The following is a 21,472-nucleotide window of genomic DNA, read 5'->3' as shown; positions in this document are numbered from 1 at the left end:
AATTGAATAGGAAGAATGAATCGTGTGACAAAATAAAACGAATACTTGCAATATGCGCGAATAGTACGTCGGATACATTTGATAATTATTTCGCGATAATAGAGCTGAAAGTTCGTTTCCACTTGAGCTCGATTTTTGCCAAAATTGCCGAAATTATATTTGAATTTATTCGCGATGCGCAGATTGACGATACGTGAAATAAAAGCGAGGGGCTTCCGGCGTTATCGCTACCACCGCTGAAGAGCCCCGTTTACCGGGTTCACTTGCAAGTGCTCCAGTGGCGCAATTGGTTAGCGCACGGTACTTATAAAGCAGTTCACGTGAGCAATGCCGGGGTTGTGAGTTCGAGCCTCACCTGGAGCATTATTTTTTTTTTCCTTTGTCCGTCGACATATATGCTAATCAATCTGATTGTTTTGTAATTTCTCGCGTTTAACATTACTTCTATGCAGTCAATTAAATTAATTATTAAATGTGACCGACGCTATACATTTTACGTTAATTTCGGCACGTAATAAGGATAATATCACAATGTAATTAATTATACTATATAATACTCAATGCTCTATTTTAATATTAAAAATTAATGTGATATATTAATTATATTAACATGTACATTTTCAGTAAAAATTTGTTTAAAAATTATATCGTCAAAAAAATCCATCGTTAAAAGATTTCCAATAACTTTGCGACATATAAAAAAAATATAGTCACATAGTGTAATAAACATGTATATTTTTTTAAATGTAATAAATTTTTTAAATATAATATAATTGTATTTAAAAATATATAACATATAATAAAAAATATATGTAGATGTAGAATATATAACGTATATCTTATTGATCTTAAAATATATACATATAAATGGTGTATGCATACATATTCCATCTATTATTATCGATGTAAGATATAGCACCATAAAGCACGCTTGTTTTTTCTTGGGAAAAAAAATACAGCGGCGCATAAAGAGTTAACATGCATATGCATACATAATATCAGCGATGTCGGGCTGGAAATCTGAAAATGGACATCGTGCGACTGTATGCGAGTCACAGAGAAGCCTCCTGACCCAAATTGATCGAGATATAATGGACAGCGTGAGAGGGACGACGACAGATCTCGCCGTTATCGTTATTAATGGCAGTCGCGTTAAAATCGAGGATACACGAACGATGTTTTATGCTAAGTACTTGATCGTCAGCCAAATCACGAAATGCGGTACCTATTAAAATCGCGCGGTGGTCGGTGTTCATCGATGTTTGTCCGCCGGGCGGAACAATGACTACCCAGGATCCGGTTTCGTGAAGGCGTGCGCTTTAAAAGCGCTTTAAAAGCCCACCCGCGACTTCGCCGATTGTCAGTCACACCTCCGCTACTCAATATGTCTCAACCGTGTTATGATCCGCAATACAAAATGTGGTCGACCCACGTAACGATCTCGAAAATTTACGCTTAATTCAAACGTTACGTTAAATAATTTATTTAACTAATTGGCGATCACATTGCAGATATATCGGTGGCTGCTCTTCGTCGGCGCGATATCCTCGGGAAACCTCGCGGGCGGATTCGAGCCTCAGGATGAGGCGGTCTTCGTGAATTTCCATCGCCGATACAACGTCTCGAGGGTGGCGATACTCCACGACAACGGTTATTTACCACCAGCTTCGATTCCGGATTTCTCCCTGCCGGAAGTGATCGATAACAGAGCGCGGAACGTGCCGGTTGCGGTGACGGATGAGACCAGAAACTATCCGAACGCGCTGTATCATCTGCCCGGACGGGATGCCTTGCGAGTCCTCACGCGCAAGGGCCCGCACGACAGGTATCCGGGGAGCGACGGGTCGCAAATACCTCAGCATCATCGTCGACCCACTTTCCCGCAAGGCAAACACCCTCAACAGACTACAACGCAGCCTTCTCCTTCTCCTCCTCCTTTCAGTGAAACACCACCATTGTCCTTAGCGAATAGCGTTAGTATTGAGGAGATGTCCTGTCAGAACACGGGAGACGAATTGTTCTTCAGGTAATGAAATTCGCTTCAACTCTCGATCTTTTACCGCAGCTACGCTAGTCTTTCCCAAACTTTTCAAATCTAAAATGATAAACATTCTCACACTTTGCAATAAGACAAAAGAAAGAAGATTGATATACTTAGCATATCTAAACAATTCTATCGATCATTTAATTTTAATAAGATCATGTTATTTATTCAAACTTGACAATCTATAGTATGTCTATATATGTACGAATAATTTTATATTATGTGTCAATCCATAATCATAGAGCATCCATCAAAGCGCCGAGAAACTCAGCCCCACCGGTGATAGACAACGCGACGGGCGATGTTTGTCGAGCGATAGCGGTCAGGGACTCTTATCGCATTAGTTTCGAAAGGGACCAGGTCTGGGATTGCGGGGTCGTCGATTGTTCCGCGGACGGTAACCAATCGTACTGCCTCGATCTGAGATTCCCCGTGATCCCCGGTCTACGAGTGAGGGAGGACCACAGGGTGACGTTGCGGTGTAAGACCCAGCAGAGGATCGCGTATCACACGAGGCAGATCAGCGTGAAAACTTTGGAAGCGTAAGACGTGTCATTTGTCTCCCGGCAAAGGTAGCAAAAAATAAGCATCTGGCGGCAGACGCCGGGCTATTCAGATATTATGCTCCCTTCAGGAAAGCGAGGAACGTACCGGGCGTGCTGAACGGCGGCGCCGAGAATGCCCTGAATGTGGACGTGGGGCTCTTCAGGAAGACTTACGGCTCGAGAAACATTTTCGACGCGAGGATAAAATCCGGCGGCACGGTCGTTCTCGGCGAGGAGATTCTGCTGCGCGTGTTAGTCAACGGCGACGACAGTAAGCGCATTAGCGCCGAGTAGTACCGTGCACTTTTATTCCTTTAGTAAGACGAATGGTGTGTCTGAAACTCTGACAGCGCGACTTCATGTAACATATGATCTCTGATAATTTCACCCTAAGAGAAGAAAAAAAGATATTTATAAGAAATCAATTATATAATTCTATTAAATTAATAATATAAAATTAATCCCAAGTGGAAAATTGAGATTGCAAAATTAGATCGTTAACTATATAATTATTTATAATTATATTAATCATGTAATCAATTAAATATGAGAATAGACCTGTATTGCGAAAATTGTCTCAATTATACGCGATCTCAATTATCTTAATTTTCATTTATCCCTTCGTATGTTTAAAGGCTGGCGACACTCGAAGATCGGCCAAGTGACGGTGCACTACGTGGAGGAGCGACAGCGGCAGAAAATCGTTAACAGTCTGTGGATCCTCGACAAAGACGGCTGCTTGAATCCGGACGTGCACGAGATTTGTCCTCGGGAGCAATACGCTGTGTCACCGTTGGAGAACTACCTGATTTTCCAGGCGTTCATGTTCGAAGGCATGAAAGAGACCGACGAGATTTTCCTCACCGTGAAGACTACGGCATGTCTGGAATCTGTGGATTGTGTTCTGGATTGTCCCGGCAGTCATGTCAGACGTGCCAGAAGTGTTTCAGATCGAAACAATACCGTCGAGTGGCAGGATGACATAGTCCTTCGAGTGATTCTTCCAAAATACGAGTCACGCGCCTCGCAGAATTATTATTTACCGATTCTGATATCGGCGATCGCGTTACTCGCGCTAATCGCGTCGCTGTGGATCGTCAGAACCTCGCTTCGCCAGAGGCTAGCGAAATCCCGAATAATCTTAAACGCTTAATTTATTTATGCTCCTATGATTGTATATAAGAATCTCAAATTGTATATAGTTGTGTATCGAATAAAAAGTTATTATATATCATGTGGTTATATGAGAGACTTGGGTGAAGATTACGTGTCGACTGATATCGATATCTTGATCTTATGAAACGCGACTCGGCATCTCCCACGCATCCAGTTCGGAGCACAGCTTCAGTCCGACTGCGAACAATGCGAGAGACGCGAATATGCTCTTCACGAACGGATCCCTGCTCAAAGTATAAACCATGCAAGCCAGAGAGCACGTGCATACGTCCTCGAAGTAGCTGAAGCCTTTCGTCAGATAATAATGATCTATGACCCTCTGCCGTGCCTTCAATTTGCGCATAATGCGTTCTGCAATAGGAACGAATCTCGATTTGTGGAATGCAAACTGATATACATATATACGGTTACGGTGTAGACATAGGTAGAGAGAAGGAAAGATCAATACAATACGGGAAATGACAGCACTGAGTATTCCCTTGAAAATAAGCCAACTGCTTGCCTTTCTGCTCCTTTACTACAGGGCATATTTCCTCGCAAGCATCCTCTGCAGGCTCACGCGAGATGATCTGCTCTGTTATTGTCGAGTTCTCGAGAGCTCGTCTTGCAGATACCTCTTCTTCAGCCGGTCGTTCTTCAGGCAATGCGGTCACCGCTTCTCGCTCCTCCGCTGGTCTGACAGGTCTTTCGCGATCGATTCTCTCGTACAAGGTGGCCGCATTCCTGGAAATTTCACGACGCACCGCCTTTGGCTCCTCCGGAATTTCCCTCGCTATTACGGCGGGCAGAGACTCCTGCAATTCCTCGTCGATAAATTTCTCGTAGTCAGTGATGCTCTCCTCCTCCTCGCCATATTCCATGCGCTCCTCTGGCTCGACTAAAATTATCGTTCAAAATTACATCAGACGAAATTCTCTGTAAATTATATCTGCCAATAATTATTCTTAATTACAATCCTCTTCCAGTTCCCGCGACGGTTCCAATTCAATCTTTGTTGTTGGCGCCAGCTTAATTTCGTCTTCGATAATCTCAGGTTCCTCAATCGCAATCGGAACTTCCTGTACGGGTTCCGCTGCAATTTTTTCAAGAACCGAGTCCTCCTCTTCAACGAAATCGACTTTCTCATCATTGCGATCTGCTATCTTTTCTGCCGGAATGACAATTTCTTTCTCGACAGGTTCTTCGTCTAATTTTTCTTCTGTAATTAAATCGATTTTCTCTTCATCCCGATCTACTACCTTTGCTGTCGGAGTGACAGCTTCTTCCTGGACAATTATAGGTTCTTGATCCAATTCTTTTTCTTCAACAAAATCAATTTTCTTTTCATCCCGATCTACTACCTTTGCTGTCGGAGTGACAACTTCTTCCTGGACAATTATAGGTTCTTGATCTAATTCTTTTTCTTCAACAAAATCAATTTCCTTTTCATTGCCATCTATTATTTTTTCTGTTGGAGTGACAGCTTCTTCCGGGATAATTGTGGGTTCTTGGACTAAATCCTCTTCAACAAAATCTATTTTCTTTTCATTGCGATCTACTACCTTTTCTGTTGGAGTGACAATTTCTTCCGGGATGATTGTAGGTTCTTGGACTAAATCCTCTTCAACAAAATCTATTTTCTTTTCATTGCGATCTACTACCTTTTCTGTTGGAGTGACAATTTCTTCCGGGATGATTGCGGGTTCTTCGACTAACTCCTTTTCTTCAACAAAATCGATTTTCTTTTCATCACGATCTATTATCTTTTCTTCCTGGACGATTATAGGTTCTTGGATTAATTTCTCTTTTTCAATTAAATCAATTTTCTCTTCAATGTCATCAGCTATCTTTTCTGCTGGAACGACAGCTGGTTCTTGAATGATTGGAAACTCCTGGGGAACTATGGGTTCTGTTTCGATGTCTTTTACTTCAGGTCGCACATCATGATTGACGGGTACTTTATCAACATATGCTTCCTCGATTACCCGTTCCGGTTCATCTTGTATGTCTCTCGAAATAACACCCGACGGAAGCCGTGGTTCTGCATCGTTCTTCTTCCGCGGGAAAATCCCGTCCGTCACATTAGGCCATTCCCTGACTGTTTTAATTTGTGAAGATTGAAACATTCATAAATGTTTGCAAAATATTAATTTAAATAACATTAAAATCTATTCAAAGGCATTTTATAAAGTGACATACTTGCGGCGCGGAGCTGTTCTCTGACTTTGGGACAAGTTATAGGACATGGTTTTTTTACAGGACATTTAGAATTACAGGACATTTAGAATCTATATATATATAACACTTCGTGCTTCTGTAGATTACATATTTATATATGAGACATATTCATTATTTCACGATTTCGCAAAAATTAGCGAAATGTGATCTAAAAAGTTTTATTACTTATACTTTAACATTATCAATATCTATTTTTTGTTGAGGTTGACAAACAAATTTCATGCAAATTTCATGTATATATGTTTTAAAGCTCGCGATATAATAACTTGCGCCGATTCGTATCTGTATTCGCTTTGTAAATTCATAGACATGCAAACAGAACGATGAATTCATCTGAAAGCGTCCCGGATTACTTAGATAAAAATATATTCCCGACTTTATTAAATGCGATGAAGGAAATGTTATTCGAAGCTGATCGTCGAAATGCGTTAGAAGTATAATGTTACACCAGACAGCGCATGTTTTCAAAGTCAATAAATACAAAAAATATCTTGGGAAAAAATTACTATGCCTTATAGACACATCAGTGTTCCTTCAATGGATTGGATTATCTCGCGGAGATCCTTTGGAACCGAAACTCGCGGCATCCGAGTAGATTGTGCACCTGGCGGGACGTGTTTAATATACCACAGTTTAGGCTATGGCTAAAGTCGCAGTAAGAAGAAAACATATCCCAGTTCCTCTCAGAAATCATTTTATCACATTCTCTTCTAGTCCCAGGCCAATTTATCCGAAATCGTGGCTGTGGACCAAAGAGGAGGCCGCCTCACGCATACAGAGACACGTTCGCGGGTGGCTCGTTAGAAAAAGGACGGACGTTCAGGAGATGCGTCAGTTTTGGAAGGTATATTGGTATAATCAAGGAATTAAAATACGAATAACGGTCTCTCGTATAAATTGTAGGTCATCCGCGCGGAGAAAGCAGATGTTTACGCTCCTGAACTTAATCGCGCGTCCAACGGAGCGGAGCTTTGAAAGTCGGACTGTTTTCTTTTTACGTTTCTAAAGTAATTTATTGCATCACTCCTCGCGGGAATAATTTATAAAGTGTTTATTCTTAACAACTACATACGGACATAAAATATGTAAAACCTCACGAGGCTGCTGTCTTCTCTGGCTTTGGAAAAAGAACGCTAGACTCGTCCACCCTAAAGTTCAGTTCCACCGTCGGGGTTTCACCCTCCTCGACTAGTCTGTAATTCTTAACGCTCCTTCCGTAAAAGTTATATCGTAGGTTTAATTTCGGCTCCGCGGGTGCCACGACGCCTTTCGCCTTCATTTGACGTATTACCAGCTGCGAGAATAGCGGCGGAAGGTCTGTCATCTTAGGGAGGATTCTCATCTCCGGCACCTTCGTGTTATCGAGGTAGAGGTGCTCCTTATCCTTAGGTATCAGCATGTAGTCCGCCTTGTAAGTCGCGCTGTCCAACTGCACCGGCTTCGGGTTCTTCTGGCCACGGAAGACTCTCTCGACCAGCACCATGACCTTGCGATCCGTCTAAAACAATGCAACTGCGTTAGAGAGAGAGCGATACAAACGGAATTTAGACACACGCACATCGTCTCCAGTACTCACGTAGGGTTCCTCGGGCATGGGCATCCCGGCGACCTTCAGTATCTTCATGTAACAGGGCTCGGGATACCTCTGAAAGCGATTCCTTATCACGAGTCTGCCGACGCCGAAGTTCTTCAGGTTTCCCAGGATCTCCCACAAGGGCTTTCCCTTGAAATCCGTCGTGCGACCGATTAACTTTATAGGCATCGTGCGTGGCTGACCGGCGAACGATCGTCGACCTGGATCACCACCTCGGGACTCCCCGCGGATTTCCTCGTCCACCGAATGATTCTGCGCACCGGATCACCGCTCAACTCCTTGTTAACGTTGTCCTCAATTATTCCTGAGACGCGACATCGAGATCAACGTCTATCTTACAAAAACCACGTATATTTCGAACGACAACAGACAAGCGAGACAAGTGTTTTGAAAATCGTACGAGAGGTTATAGACAGATCAGTTACTTTTTACTTTTTGCTTTCGGTGAGAGATGGCGGCACTCATATAGTAATCGACGTAATCGTCTTCGGACGTTCGGACGTTCTCGGACGCGGTCGGCATGCCTCGGTTTCGGAGCTCGGAGCGACGTTCTCGCGGTTCTCGCCGATTCAAATGCGACGATGTCGCGAACGATGCACGCGATTCCGGTCGCGAGAGGTAAGTTGAATGATTTTCCGAGCGATAAAGATGTCCTGAACGGTATCAGAGACATCCGAGAGGCGATATGATCCCTCGGGTGTCCCGCGAAGGCACAAGTATATAGTACATCATATCGTCGCGATGTCCACTCATGGTCGAAAATTTCAAGAATCCGCTTGGAAGCGTCCCAGGTAGCATTAATGTCTAAAAGACATCATAAAGATGTCTTTAAGATGCCAGAAATCTTAAAGATGTCTTTATGATGTCTTTTAGACATTCATTGCTACCTGGGGTACGATCCTTTGAGACGCCAGCCCTTGCAAAATGGCCGAAGTTCGCGTTGGCGTATTTTCTCGCGCAGAATCTTTCTCGTGGTATGTAAAGCGGCTTTGAGAAAACGTCGAGATGTTGCTTGTCGCGTTTAACACGTTTTTGTCGCTCCCCGTTTTCCTTTCGCCCAGTATTTAAACATTTCATTTTTGCGACAAATTCGATTGCAGGTTGCGCGCGCGCACGAGAGAGAGAGAGAGAGTTCTCGGTCGATCGTAATTACGCGGGATGCGTCGACGGAGCAGAGAAGCAGTCGTGGAACACACAGAGGTATACGTGTAAGTTATTTATTAAATCGATAAATATAATATATAAGCTGTTGCAAAGAAAATGCATTACTCGACGATCCGAACGCTCGAATCACACTTCGCGAATTGCGTATTGCCGTATATTAAATTGTCAGCCTCGGTGCGCAAATAGCGCCGAGATCGCACGATCTAGAGACATATAATATGTACAATAAGTTAGGCATTTTTAAATTAAAAAATAAAAAAAAGGAGAACCTATATAGATAAGACACGAATGATCAAACGAATATCTCTTCGCCTCACTTAACAAAATATATCGTATACAAATAAAAATTAACCATTTTAGTGTATAAATATAATACACATAAATATGCCTCTTTCTATATCTACGAAATTATAAATATCGCGAGCCGTCGTTATCAATTTTTGTTTTGTTTAAACAACGGTTGATTTCGAAAAACGAGACCTTGCCAAGTTCTTTCTTCGTATTAAGATTTGGAACTGAATTTTTTCTTTTAGTAATCCACAATCTGACGGATCCAGTCGAGGTAGTGAGAGACGCGAGCGTAGACGCCGGGCACGTTCGGCTGACCGCACCCGATGCCCCAGGAGACGATGCCGGTCAACTGCCAGTGGCCGTGACGCTCGCAGACCATCGGGCCGCCGCCGTCACCCTTGCAGGCGTCCTTGCCCTCCTCGCCGCCGGCGCAGATGAAGCCCGGATGGAGATTGAAGGTAGGTCCCAGCCGCGTCCGCCTCATCTGCTGCTCGCAAACGTGGTTGCTGACGACAGGTACGTCCACTTCCTTTAGGATGTTCTGATACTTGCCGTAATCGCCGAAGGCGTCCTTGCCCCATCCGGTGGTCCAGCATCTGCCATACATTACGATTCATCAGATTTCGATTAAAGCCGCGTTTACGAGCGAGAGTCCGAAAGAGTTTTCGGTCACAATTATTTGACTTTTAATAATAGGAATTTTTTAAACATTTATTGGAATCATGTAACTTATGTATATCAATTTTCCTTGAAATATTATCTGCTGCTCTTTTCCGTGAATTCACGGAGAATAAGAGATAATTGATTTAATGGTATTGCCACGTTTGGTGATACTTTCTAGGTTTATACAAAATTTAAAATTTACAAAATCTTTGAGATATTATTATATTTAAAAAAACGTTATAATGCTATAACGTTTATTAATAATTATAATCCTAAAGATACAGGATCGAGAAACATTTTAGAAATTTCCACGAAAATTTTCCGTCACTGCAACTGTATTGAAATCAATTTTTTCTCTAACAAATCTAGAGAGTTATAAGACTCATCGTCAGACTCAAAATATACTAACTTTGAATTTAGAAGCAATTCTCGTAATATTAAAACATTTTTAAAATAAATTTCTTCGCGACGGTCCGTCGCGTTTTGTAAATGGAAAACGCACCTTGTTCCGGTGAAGTCATCGTGTTTATCCGGCAAACAGGCGGCGCTGATGTGAGGGTTCTTTTCGAAATCGACGTCGTGATCCAGCTTCAGAATGGCAATGTCGTTGGCAAGAGTGCCGGCATAGAACTCGGGGTGCACGAAGACGCTCACAATGTCGCGCTCGATGTAGGGATAGAACTCGACGTCGTGATTCACGTCCCATTCGCCTAATCGTGCGCGAAGATCACGACCGGCGTGGGTCTTGACGCAATGAGCGGCGGTGATGATGTGTCGGGGCGAGATCAAGGTACCTCCGCAAACGTAGACGCTTTCCGTGGTGTCCTTCTTCAGAATAGCCACTTGCCACGGGTATTCACCTGAATTAGGAAAAATTTAATAGAATAATAATATGATTTAACATTTATATGTAATAAAATATTGAAAATTTGATATTAATTGTTACGTATGTGTGAAAAAGATCTCAAATAATATCAAACTGCAATAAAATTACAATATATGAAATTACATATTAAGTATTTAAAACATATGAGAAATTAATGTTTTAAATTTAATATTATAGTAATGTTAAATTCACGATAACAACGACTGATCTACATTCGGAAACGTTTCATTGAACGTTAATTCCCCTTTTCATTAAATGTTTTCATTAAACATACATCAACTTTATAAAACTGCGATCAGATAAACGTTTGCTATTCTTGAAATTATAACAAAAGAGAGAGATATCTTCTTTGTGTCTTTCGACGCGGGTATTTTTCTCTAAAATGTCTCTAATTCAAACTATTGACAGTTGGCTCCTTTTCCAGAAATGCTATCCATTCAGTAAATTACATTAGAAGTCGCGTACCGAATTCAGAGTCACCGTCGACGTAGACCGGGGTCTTGATACGGCCATTGATGCCCTGCGTGTTCCTAACTCCGCATTGACCGGGTCGCGGGCGTGCCCCTATTATGTGCGATTTCTGGCAGCAGACGTGATGAGCACCGCAAGCCGGCGGACGTCCGTATCGTCTCTGCGGATAAAAAGAGATTGGTCAGTTGATCTCGTCACGACGCACCCGCGACAAGTTCTCTACTTATCGTGTTCTCGACTTCTATCTGTGCTATACACCGCCGCTCAGTTTGACAGTCCCGCGTTTCGTAAGTTCGCGGAGTCGGTATCGCCGTGATCGTCGTCCTGAGTCATCCGCCGACGGCCTCAGCCGCTTTACAGCGGCTCTACAACCTCGTTATTACAACGGTTAAGTCTGTTCAGCGGAACGAGCAGACCAACCGACCGTGTCCTTACCTCCGACGCCGTTTCGCTAAACGTCTTCGTGTCGCGTCTCCTTCTGTCCGAGAAGGTAATCTTCCCGCTCCCCTGTCGCTCGTCGCCGGCCAGTCCTTGCGGCGAAGCCTGCGGTAAATCCTTCGACGAGAACTGTCTACCTTTCGTCGTCGACGCGTTTCCCGCGCGAACGTTTCTATAGTAATCATCCCGATAATCATCCGAATAATCGTAGTCATCGTAATCGTCGTTATCGTCCTTGTAGTAGGTGGGATAGTATCCGCCGGGAGGCTTATGGTAGATCGGTTCGTGATGGTGAACATCGTGCGACGGATAAAACGGCGGTCTCGACGGGTAATGATAGATCGGTCTCTCGTGATGCGTGTGATAATGAGGAGCGTAAGTGCCGTAATTTCCGCCGTGATGACCGCCATAATGACCGCCGTAATGACCGCCGTACAGTCCGTATTTCTTGTAAGCCAGGAGGTGGCCTAGTTTGTGAATAAGTCCTGGATTGGGCGTCACGTGAAGGTTCACGTAAGGTTTGACAATCTTCTCGCCGTACTCGTCTTTGGTGACCTGCACCGCCACGAGCGGATTCACGGCGACCGGGCCGAGATTTATGCCCTGTCCGCCGACTAGCCCGTAGCCCGGCGTGTACCCCGGGGTCCCCAGGGGATTACCAGGGTGGGGCGCGATCGGACCGACACCACCGGTCTGCGGTAGGCCGAAACTGACGCCCCAAGTCGGCCTCACGTTCAGTTTCGAGGTGTCCAGATTGCCGGTTCCTACCGTCAGTCTCTGCAACGAGAGAGTCGAACAAATTCACGTGGAGAACCGAGGTCTGTCTCTCTCTCTTTTTCATCCCGATTACTTTTTTTCCGGGAGGATTAGCACGTTGATTATAGCCGAGACTTTCCGTCGCTTTTCCGTCGTATTCGCTCGCGCTTTATTAGAGGCGTTCGTTCGACCCAGATCGCACGAATCCCGATGTCCTCCGCTACGACGGCTTCTAATCTATCGTTTTCTAGTACGGACGTTTAATTGCGTGGTTGCGTGGTCTAGGACGAACCGACTGAATGAACGTGTCAAACTGAGCGATACGTTAAAACAATAGCGTTACATATATGTGCTGCAAGTGGCATGCATTTTCTGGCATTGCACGTCCAATAACTTAATTGAATATACGAGTTGAGCTTCCGATGCGTCGAATAATGTAAATTGATTGATTGATTTTTGATCTAAATTTTAATTTTTTAATTCTAAATTCTAAATATCAAAGTTTGGTAATTTATACATCGATTGTCGCATCGTCCGCTCGAAACTCGCAAGAAAAGCGAGAGAAACAGCCCGTGTCAACTTACTTCTTGTATCTCCTGCTTGTCGTCCTTCTTGGTAACGTGCTTGACATCCCTGCGGTTTCGCTTCGTAACTTCCGCTTTCCCAGCCTCTTCTTCCTCCGTTCGTTCGTTTTTCGTCTGCTCGATCTGCTCGGTCTCGTTCACTCCCTTGGGCACTCTCACGACGTTCATTGTGCCGTTTCCGTCGGTGATCACCACCTCGACAGTTTCAGCCTCGATGTCCTTGTCGAGATTGCGCGGATCGATAGCCAAGTAGAGATCGTCCTTGCGGCCCACGTGATTGATCGTCGCGCATTGATCGTACGGCACGCATACGCAATCCTCGTAAGACGTGGAACCGAAACTACTGTCAGCGCCGTTATTGAACGGATAATCGCCGTCGTAACCACCGTTCCCGAGGAACTGATTATTGCCGCCGAGTTGTCCACCGGAAGCGAACTGTTTGCCGTTCGGCTTCTCGTAAGTGGGATAACGATTGGCATAGCCTTTCGAGGAGGAAATCGACGGGCCGCTGTTGCTCGCGGGTGCTTTGATCTTGAACGCTTTTTTGTAATCCTCGAAATCGTTGATCGTGGCGCCGTAAGTACCGCCGTTTCCGTAACCATAACTGCCGAGACCACCGAACGTGGGAGATGACCCGACTACGGGGTTGGGCGCGATGCCGGCACCCTCTCCGTGATGGTAATGATGATGAACGTGTTGTTGAACGCCCGAGGCACTCGGTTGATGCAAAACCACCTGTTTCTTGTCGATAAACTTGTCCTCGAAATCGGGTTCGATGACGCCTGGGTCGTATATGGGTTTGGAGACGAACGGAGGAGGGAGGCCGGGTTTTTTGTATCCGGGATAGGGCCCGACGAAGCTAGGCGGAGGTCTACCGAACGTCGGTCCGAGTCCAGGATAAATGTTGGGCCCCAACGGGGAACCTCCGAAACTCGGAGGTAATGGCACGGGTTTCGCTGGACCGTAGGGCCGCTTTACAGGTATGGCTGGAAGTGGACGGCCTACCGGCTTGATGGTCACCGGTTGAGCGTAGATAACGTCGAGCGGATGAATGTCGCGGTGAGGAGAATAGTAAGGACGTCGTCCTTCCATGTCTTCGCACTGTATAAGATAATTAATGCATCGTCTTTATAAACGTGAGTCTCGTTATTATTTAATACGTGAAACATAGGTTTTGAGCTTTCAAAAATTTATAAATATGATATTTGTAAATTGATTGAAGAATGAAAGAAATTTGGAACATTAATTATACTCATATTTTAATATTATATTTTTAATATTAGTTGGCGAACGTTAGCTAAATAACTTTGAAACTTCTAAAGCAGAAAAGAAATTGAATTAAAGAATGCTAATTATATCCCTACTGATTAAGAAAATTAATTGGCCTATAAAACTATACTCACGTTCATCAAACCAAGGGAGCAGAGTTTGTCCCTGATGTAAGTACGTGCGATCGTATCATTACCAAGCTGCAAAGCATTTTGTACGTTAGGATCGGAATGGACTTCATCGTACCCCTCGAGATTGCGACCTTGCCGATTAGACACGAGAATATTGTCGATCACAGAATCAATCTATAATTGAATATACAAACATATTCATAAATCTCTATAAATTGTTATATTTTCTTTAAAGTTCTCGTTTTTTAACTCAATGTATATATAAGATATTACTTTATCAAAATTTATATATTTCTGATTTTAATTATATTTATAATGTTTAAATATTTTGTGATGACGATAAAATCCGTACCGGTTGCTTGCCAACGACATCGGCCACTCCGCTGGCGCCCGATTGAATATTCGCGTTATAAAACGATTGTTGCGACTCTTTCTGTTGCGATGCAGAGGCATCGAACGTGACGGGACGATACTTGTCTTCTTCTCCGTTCGACGCTTGGATCGAGTCTTGGGTTTTCCACGGCTGCCATTGTTGTTCCGAAGAGTCACTCGGCGTCTCGTACACTTGAGTACCAAATATTTGCCTCGCTATTGCCAAGCAAGCTATCAGGATGAATTGCGTCTTCATCCTGTAACAGAAAACAAAAGGGTTAGTTTTATGTCTATCTTCTTAACCAAGAAATAATCTTGTTTTTTTTTTATTACACTTTACTTTTAATGATTTTATTATAATTCATCATTTTGAACAAATTGCTATTTAATATATTATTAGATTTATTTTTTGATACACGATCATATCATTATCTGTTATGTATTTCAATTTAATGTAATGTAATTATTTTATTTCGTTACTTTTCTTTCTACTGTTTTCACTTTATTATTTTAATTTAATCTTTGACGCAAAGCGCCTGATGATTTTCTTTTCAATCGATCTCTCGCGAGTATCTCTCGACAATTTCTCCGTGAGTACCGAGCGTAGATCCACGTGAAAGTGCATCTCGCCTTTCTCCGTTCGTTTCATTGTTCGCGACGACTGCGGAACACAGCTACTTCAAACCGAAATCGGGTCAAAATCGTGGATACGTATTTGACCTCAGTGTCAGTATAATTATACATTCAATTCTACTCTAAAGTCTCTCGGTATCTTTTGATTGCTCGAGAAAGCAAAAAGTCTTTATTGCTTACCGGAGTAACATTCTTACTCATCCAAGTGTAGATACCGGTTTCCGGTAACGGTACCGGGGACTAAGGTTGTCTTGCACGAAGACGCATACAGGCGTGTAATTAAACTGAGAAGGGACCAACGAAAGCGAGAGGAAGTTGGGTGAAAGTCGTTTGGCCGGTTCATATAACGTGACGTCTCTTGCCGAGTACATCTTCTCGTATTATTTTACTTTACACTTTCCGAAATCACTTTGTCAACAGGGGGAAAGCAATTGCGTAACGAATGCGGTATGACGTCCACTCTCGGGCGGGATGATTTAAATTTCAAATTGGGTGAAGTGTTTTCATATACGATCTAACGTTTGCGATGGAGCATTTTTTAAAGCGATTATTAATATGCGAGCTTCAGACTAGAGTTGCTACATTTGGCAAAAGTCTACATAACACGTCACGGCGCGTATTTCATTTACCGCCTACGACAGTGAAAGTGGTTACGTGTCGCGAACGTGCAAATAATTTCAATATTTTACTTTCCACTTGCCTTGACATCTCATTATACCGCGAATTCGTATTGGCACTTTATGACATTCATGTATCGTGGCTTCCTTTATGATGTCCAAGTTGCGAGTAACGCGACCGGCTTTATATATTCCCTTTAACCGCATCCTCCAATGACTCGCGCTTCTCACGATAAATCAATTATCTCGAAGTAGGCCGGCAATAGAAAAACAACTAAGTCGTCCTACATCATTCGACTCATTAAAAATTTTATGGCTATTCTAAATCTAGAATTTTTATTACTCTAAGTTAAATCGTCGAATTCGCTTCTTTTATTTTTCGGGGCTCGCATTTAAAAATATAAACAAAATCTACAAAGTGCAAGAAGAAGAAATACTTAAATTTTCAAGTAAAATGTCTGAAAGTTTCGTATTAGTCCTGCTTTAAAAAACCAAGTCAAATAAAAGTTGATCACCGATAGCTCCCTCTTCGTAGCAGAATGTAGGGTAACTCGTCCTTAGCATACAATAGTGGGTCAGATATGCTTGACAAATCCGCGGAATCTGAATAGGGACGATGCGAAGGCGGTATTTAAAGAGGAGAAAGTTTTTATAGATATATATTCCGTGATATATAGCGACACACGTAGGCGAACGCTTTTCACTCCTAATTTCGATAAAGTATTTTGCATTTTATGAAATGTCTGTGCGCGTTTAAAAAATATATTGGAAAAATCTCAATTCTCCAATTATTAAACAAATAGCGATGAGCGTATGCAAATGTTATGTTGTCTCGGTCAATCGGTAATCGATAAAAACATTCCTTGCCACGATCGCTGCGCATCGACGAAAAATATTTTTTTTTCTGAAAAATAGACACTTCTGAATTAGACAACAACTTACTCTGTAATTAAACATGAGATTCCATATCCATTTTCGCGATTTACATTTGGTTTATAATTTAAAGCACGTCATCGCTATTTCGAAAATATTTGACTATTTACTGAAAGGATCATCTGCATAATTACTTCCACTGTTATATCCCGATTTTGCCTCTGTTAATTGATTCATTCATTCATTTTGTATAGCTAACAAAAGTTCAAATTTAGAATTCGAACTCGGCGCGCACGGTGAATTCTATTATTTATTAATATCTTTTCTCTAATATTACATATAGATACTTTTGCAATTGTTAATTATATTTTCGTACAGATTTAAAATGTTTTTAAAATAAAATTACACCACTGTAGCAACAAAACAATCTCTTATATTTTTGATAAAAAATATAAAAAAATTGTTGATTGTTAGTTGTTTAAAAAATACATACCTGACCGTTGTCTCCAGATGCACCCGCGATAAACTGATTTTCTCGGTCCGCGACCGCGTCTTATACTCGGACTCTCGCTCTCTAACCGAACACTTTCTCCCTGCACGACGCCGCAGTCTAGTGCTTTTACCGAAGTCGTCACGAATCTTATATACAAGCCGTCCCTTTCGGGGATGCTGGGCCCGTCGCGTGAACCACCGGTGGGGTAGATCCGTGAGTCATTCGACGACAGGCGGACATCCGTCTTCGTGACGCTTCTTCTGGCAGACCGTAAAAACAAAGCTAATCTAAAAAAGGTGTGTAACTCGAACAACGTATCTCAAGTGTGTCAGACTCATCTTCGTCGCATGAATATGAAAAGGCGTCACATTTCTACGCCGTTTTTACGCTCTTACTACAGGACTTACTAAGTGACGTCCTGTTTTCCGTTTCACGTACATTGGGAAACGATATACTTATCGGATATACACATAGAAAATTATATACTTTACATTATACTTGCTGTTTTCTCTCGATAACATTCGGAATATTTATTTTATCGGAAACAAAGAATACAGTGAACTTCAATACGGTACAATTGAAATTTAAATACCGGCTTCGGGAGAAATTTACACTGAATAATCCATTAATCCTGCACTGTGAAAGAATAACAATGGTATATTTAATATGATTTCTGTTAAACACATATCTTAATTCAACATTTGCAGTATTTGATTAAAAATTTTCATTAATTCTTGGTAACAAGGTCTGGCGCACTAAATTATTTAGACTTATTGTTAGACAAATTAATACTTGATTGCTTCACGGCTGATTACGACGATTCATTGTATTAAAAACCTTTTAATGTTTATAATAGCAAAATATATAACAAGAATCGAGTGAGGATATTTTTAATCATTATATAGCGCGCTACCTTCGCGCTATAATTAAAAATAAAACAATTAAAAGCATTAAAGTTCCAATATTCTCTATATACGAATTTAATTTAAGTTGCTTTCTTCGAAAACAAAGAAGCGACCGCGAGTGTGAAATCCCATCAAGCACGAAGAGGTCGACTCGCATGGTCTTTCGTGAAATTAGTTTGCCACACAGTTCCTGGAGAACACCGAATGGGTTTTTCTGGTATATCTGACGTTATGCAAGAGACAGGAACATGTACAAATACTACAAATGTAGAACCGTTGTCTGCCATTTAATTTATTATTTGATGAATGAATTATGCTTTACATAATTATATCCTTTACGTCATTTTGAGGTTTTCGTCAATAAGATTGCGTAAAAATTACCGGGTCGTCACGCCGAGGTTACCTCGCACGTAGATAATAAATTTATCTAGGATTCGATTAGAGGAAACTTTGATGTTGGTGTTGCAACCGTATACTCCGAAGACGATCTATAAATTCACAGTCCTTAGCCTAAATTGTTTTCACGGTGATCCGCGTCATGACATTAATTTTAATATCAATTCCTCTAGTCGAATTCGTAGTAGTAGAATCGTGTTGTCCGCAATTGTGCAAGAAGAGTCTTCGCCCAGTCTCTCATGCCGCCATCTCCCGAAATAAAACCGTTACAACCGAGAAAATGTACCGATACGGGTACTTTCTTCTCACGGTCACGAGGTGCATCGACCTTGACTTCTTGGATCATTGGGCTCGATATAAAATAGTGATTTTCACTCTCGATCGCGATAGAAAGTGAAGAGACGTGCTTCGACGAGCGACGCCTCCGTCTAGCTGCGAGAAAACGATCATCGTATTACGCCCATCAATCAGAACGCGACTATTATAGGTAGCATTAGAAAAAGAAGCTGTTATTAGATTGCTTAAACGCAAGAGTTAGCTGTATTCCGTAAATAATTAGGCTCTCGGGTCAAGATCCGGGAGAAAGTACTCGCGGGTATATTCTAAGGGCCGTCGTGTCAATGAACCTTTTCCGTTTTTTTTACCATTTCGGGTCTCGCGGGAGTTTTTTCGTCCGATTGAATCCCGTAGTTCCTCACCGCGAGGAAGTTATGCGATTCCGCAATTTTGGAAGAATTTTCACGTGAAAATTTTCAATTTTCACCGTTTCGGCTGCCAGAGGGTGAATTACTCAAATTCAGACCGGGATCCTCAAAGCGTTCTGCTTTTTCTTTCATGTCACGTATCGGTGATCACAACGGCGATCACAAAACGCTGTCGATTTCCTTTCACAGGCCACGCACTGCGTCATTACGTAACAGGGATTTTCCGCGGCCTTTCGTAACACTGGGAATTTCGCGTGTCGCGGATCGCGCCGCGTTAATAAACCGCGCGTGAATTGTCTTGACCCAATTCCATAGATATCCTTCTACGTTTTCTGCGCCGGAATGCAAATAAGTAGATGAGATGCGGCGAATAACGCGGACAATAACTTCACGTGCGGACAATAATTTCGCGCTCGAGCGTATTAAGATTCGCTCCAAAATGCATCTAATATTATAACGCAAAATTATATGAATTTTTTAAAGGAGAGAAGTAAGCTCTTGATAATCTATTCTGTGCGAGGGAGGAACGATAAAGAGGATCAGCTATGATTACGTAATTTCTTTGAAGTTGTCGGAGGAATAAAAGGCGGAGGCGGAGGATAAAGGTTTAGAAAATAAAACTCGTCGACTTTCACCAAGTTCTTTTTTTTTTCGTGGATGAGGTTACACGACAGATGATGATTATCGATGAGGAGACAAGCTGCGCGCTGCTACGCATATACTTCCACACGGGCTTTACTGAGGTCGACGGCTACCGGTCTGATGATTTTTGCGGTCAGTAGGTAATATGGTACCCATGTTGCTCGATCGAGTAACTCGACGGGATCTCCGCGATCGGTGCAGAATAATAAGCGTACGGTGATACCTAGTAATAACCAGAAACAAAATAAAAAAATCGTATCTCGATTTTTCAACACAATTTGATCACGGAAAACGATAAGCCTTGAAATATAAAAAAGAAAAGAAGAAAAAGTGTTTCGTAGATTCCGCAAAATCTAAGATTCTTTAAATGTAAGCTCGCAAACGCTCGATTCTTGAATTGAAGCTATCGGCGACCCGCCCCTTGTTGGGTGGATAGTTCAGCTACTTTCGGAAATCGAACGTCTTTGCGAGACGCGTGAGTCGATTCTCGAATTCCGAACGCCAAGATCTGGCACTTGGATTTTCTTACCTGCGGGAGAACAGGCGCGGCATAGGCGATACGGGAAATCGGCGCGATCACCGGGGTGGCGATCGGCGCGATCGGTGCGACCAGCGGCGTGAGCTTGGCGGTTGACGCCGGGGTCTTCAGCTCGGAGATGAGGGTGAGCGGTTTGGGTGCCGGCGCTGGCGCGGACCACGCCAGACCGACGAGAGTGGCGAGCAGGATCTGCAAGTAATCGTCGTGAAGGGAAAAGCTCGCTTCTTATTTAAATTGGAAAACTTCGGCGCGGGGGCACGTCGGCGAATATAAGTAACCGTTGAACCGCGCGAAGTAAATGAGTCTACGTGAGGCAAATATCGTCGTGGGAAGGCACTCGCCCTCGCGGTGGTGAACGAGAGCGTTCAACTTCCGAAATTGCGACAATTCGGAGACAATGGAAACCGCGATGGAGCATAATCGCGCGAAAATTACGATTACGAATGTTTGCTACGATTTTTAATCCGTTTGAAATTAATCGCGGATGCAGCACTTTGCGTTTATGTACTTACGAATCGCAGCATGACGGCTTCGGGCAAGGATATTCTGCGCGGATGCACTCGGGTACGATACTTCGTGTAAGTGCCCGTGCCAGCCTGGTCTCCTCGTACTTATAGAAGTCTCGAGGGATACCGTAAAAAGTAGACCCGTCCGGCACTACAAAAGTTCCTAACTGCCGTACCACCGCATTCCTCCCTGGTCTCAGGGACGGGCAAAGCCTGTAGTTGCAACGACGATGCATCCTAGCATCAGGATGCACTAACGTCTACATTACATTCTACTCCTATATATTAACTATAATTTATGGTTACATTTATGACACATTTATAACACAGATGGAAAACGAGAACTAAATTAATGGGACTCAGAAATAATTAATATACCCGAGGCTAAATTTTTTGCAAGAATCTTTCTACCTAATTTTTTACATTTTCAAGTGATTGCTTTGAAGCAGAAGATATAAGGGAAGATTAATGTGAATCTTTGTGGATAAAAGAAATATATATTGCGACGAGTAAGTTGCAGCGGCAGAAAGAATACTGTTTATATTATTCAGGAAAATACTTAAT

General features: G+C 42.6%; 6 protein-coding genes and 1 non-coding gene across 7 annotated transcripts; 3 read left to right on the top strand and 4 right to left on the bottom strand.

The window, feature by feature from the left end:
• The first annotated feature begins 271 nt into the window (after positions 1-271).
• On the top strand, positions 272-363 carry Trnai-uau (transfer RNA isoleucine (anticodon UAU)). Its single transcript is given in 2 exon segments — positions 272-309; positions 328-363. It is a non-coding gene; the product is annotated as a tRNA-Ile (tRNA).
• An 833-nt stretch (positions 364-1,196) lies between these two features.
• Positions 1,197-3,820, top strand: LOC139814494 (uncharacterized). Its single transcript, XM_071780776.1, has 5 exons — positions 1,197-1,432; positions 1,512-2,026; positions 2,287-2,586; positions 2,679-2,860; positions 3,225-3,820. Exons 1-5 carry the CDS (start codon positions 1,385-1,387, stop codon positions 3,740-3,742), a joined length of 1,563 nt encoding a protein of 520 aa, XP_071636877.1. The 5' UTR covers positions 1,197-1,384; the 3' UTR covers positions 3,743-3,820.
• LOC139814493 (uncharacterized) lies at positions 3,709-6,871 on the bottom strand. Its single transcript, XM_071780775.1, has 3 exons — positions 4,718-6,871; positions 4,268-4,642; positions 3,709-4,116 (listed from the first exon to the last, which is right to left on the bottom strand). Exons 1-3 carry the CDS (start codon positions 5,868-5,870, stop codon positions 3,884-3,886), a joined length of 1,761 nt encoding a protein of 586 aa, XP_071636876.1. The 5' UTR covers positions 5,871-6,871; the 3' UTR covers positions 3,709-3,883.
• Positions 6,306-6,957, top strand: LOC139815439 (IQ domain-containing protein K). Its single transcript, XM_071782368.1, has 4 exons — positions 6,306-6,416; positions 6,501-6,637; positions 6,697-6,826; positions 6,886-6,957. The coding sequence occupies exons 1-4, from the start codon at positions 6,306-6,308 to the stop codon at positions 6,955-6,957; spliced, it is 450 nt and encodes a 149-aa protein (XP_071638469.1).
• A 61-nt stretch (positions 6,958-7,018) lies between these two features.
• On the bottom strand, positions 7,019-7,993 carry Mrps34 (mitochondrial ribosomal protein S34). The gene is made up of 2 exons (XM_071780777.1): positions 7,559-7,993; positions 7,019-7,480 (listed from the first exon to the last, which is right to left on the bottom strand). The coding sequence occupies exons 1-2, from the start codon at positions 7,742-7,744 to the stop codon at positions 7,076-7,078; spliced, it is 591 nt and encodes a 196-aa protein (XP_071636878.1). The 5' UTR covers positions 7,745-7,993; the 3' UTR covers positions 7,019-7,075.
• A 598-nt stretch (positions 7,994-8,591) lies between these two features.
• On the bottom strand, positions 8,592-18,540 carry LOC139815108 (uncharacterized). Its single transcript, XM_071781760.1, has 8 exons — positions 17,218-18,540; positions 14,582-14,858; positions 14,233-14,403; positions 12,830-13,930; positions 11,487-12,266; positions 11,046-11,211; positions 10,197-10,554; positions 8,592-9,627 (listed from the first exon to the last, which is right to left on the bottom strand). Exons 2-8 carry the CDS (start codon positions 14,855-14,857, stop codon positions 9,270-9,272), a joined length of 3,210 nt encoding a protein of 1,069 aa, XP_071637861.1. The 5' UTR covers position 14,858; positions 17,218-18,540; the 3' UTR covers positions 8,592-9,269.
• Positions 18,541-19,862: 1,322 nt separating this feature from the next.
• LOC139815157 (uncharacterized) lies at positions 19,863-21,054 on the bottom strand. Its single transcript, XM_071781826.1, has 3 exons — positions 20,915-21,054; positions 20,394-20,591; positions 19,863-20,087 (listed from the first exon to the last, which is right to left on the bottom strand). The coding sequence occupies exons 1-3, from the start codon at positions 20,924-20,926 to the stop codon at positions 19,998-20,000; spliced, it is 300 nt and encodes a 99-aa protein (XP_071637927.1). The 5' UTR covers positions 20,927-21,054; the 3' UTR covers positions 19,863-19,997.
• Positions 21,055-21,472: the final 418 nt, after the last annotated feature.

This window comes from Temnothorax longispinosus, chromosome 6 (assembly GCF_030848805.1).
Source record: "Temnothorax longispinosus isolate EJ_2023e chromosome 6, Tlon_JGU_v1, whole genome shotgun sequence".
Lineage (NCBI taxonomy): Eukaryota > Metazoa > Arthropoda > Insecta > Hymenoptera > Formicidae > Temnothorax > Temnothorax longispinosus.
This window is presented reverse-complemented; position numbering and strand designations above follow the sequence as displayed.

What these genes read in the sequence shown, in the direction of transcription:
- LOC139814494 (XM_071780776.1), top strand. Translation starts at nt 1,385, where the DNA reads ATGTCTCAACCGTGTTATGATCCGCAATACAAAATGTGGTCGACCCAC. An exon ending in GGAGACGAATTGTTCTTCAG is followed by an intron (nt 2,027 to 2,286) that starts GTAATGAAATTC and finishes CCATAATCATAG; the next exon opens with AGCATCCATCAAAGCGCCGA. An exon ending in GTTAGTCAACGGCGACGACA is followed by an intron (nt 2,861 to 3,224) that starts GTAAGCGCATTA and finishes GTATGTTTAAAG; the next exon opens with GCTGGCGACACTCGAAGATC.
- LOC139814493 (XM_071780775.1), bottom strand. Translation starts at nt 5,870, where the DNA reads ATGTTTCAATCTTCACAAATTAAAACAGTCAGGGAATGGCCTAATGTG. An exon ending in GCGGGAACTGGAAGAGGATT is followed by an intron (nt 4,643 to 4,717) that starts GTAATTAAGAAT and finishes CGATAATTTTAG; the next exon opens with TCGAGCCAGAGGAGCGCATG. An exon ending in TGTAGTAAAGGAGCAGAAAG is followed by an intron (nt 4,117 to 4,267) that starts GCAAGCAGTTGG and finishes TTCCTATTGCAG; the next exon opens with AACGCATTATGCGCAAATTG.
- LOC139815439 (XM_071782368.1), top strand. Translation starts at nt 6,306, where the DNA reads ATGAATTCATCTGAAAGCGTCCCGGATTACTTAGATAAAAATATATTC. An exon ending in AGGCTATGGCTAAAGTCGCA is followed by an intron (nt 6,638 to 6,696) that starts GTAAGAAGAAAA and finishes ATTCTCTTCTAG; the next exon opens with TCCCAGGCCAATTTATCCGA. An exon ending in AGATGCGTCAGTTTTGGAAG is followed by an intron (nt 6,827 to 6,885) that starts GTATATTGGTAT and finishes TATAAATTGTAG; the next exon opens with GTCATCCGCGCGGAGAAAGC.
- Mrps34 (XM_071780777.1), bottom strand. Translation starts at nt 7,744, where the DNA reads ATGCCTATAAAGTTAATCGGTCGCACGACGGATTTCAAGGGAAAGCCC. An exon ending in CCATGCCCGAGGAACCCTAC is followed by an intron (nt 7,481 to 7,558) that starts GTGAGTACTGGA and finishes GCATTGTTTTAG; the next exon opens with ACGGATCGCAAGGTCATGGT.
- LOC139815108 (XM_071781760.1), bottom strand. Translation starts at nt 14,857, where the DNA reads ATGAAGACGCAATTCATCCTGATAGCTTGCTTGGCAATAGCGAGGCAA. An exon ending in TTAGCGAAACGGCGTCGGAG is followed by an intron (nt 11,212 to 11,486) that starts GTAAGGACACGG and finishes TTTTATCCGCAG; the next exon opens with AGACGATACGGACGTCCGCC. An exon ending in GATGACTTCACCGGAACAAG is followed by an intron (nt 9,628 to 10,196) that starts GTGCGTTTTCCA and finishes AATGTATGGCAG; the next exon opens with ATGCTGGACCACCGGATGGG.
- LOC139815157 (XM_071781826.1), bottom strand. An exon ending in CCGCGCCTGTTCTCCCGCAG is followed by an intron (nt 20,088 to 20,393) that starts GTAAGAAAATCC and finishes GGTTATTACTAG; the next exon opens with GTATCACCGTACGCTTATTA.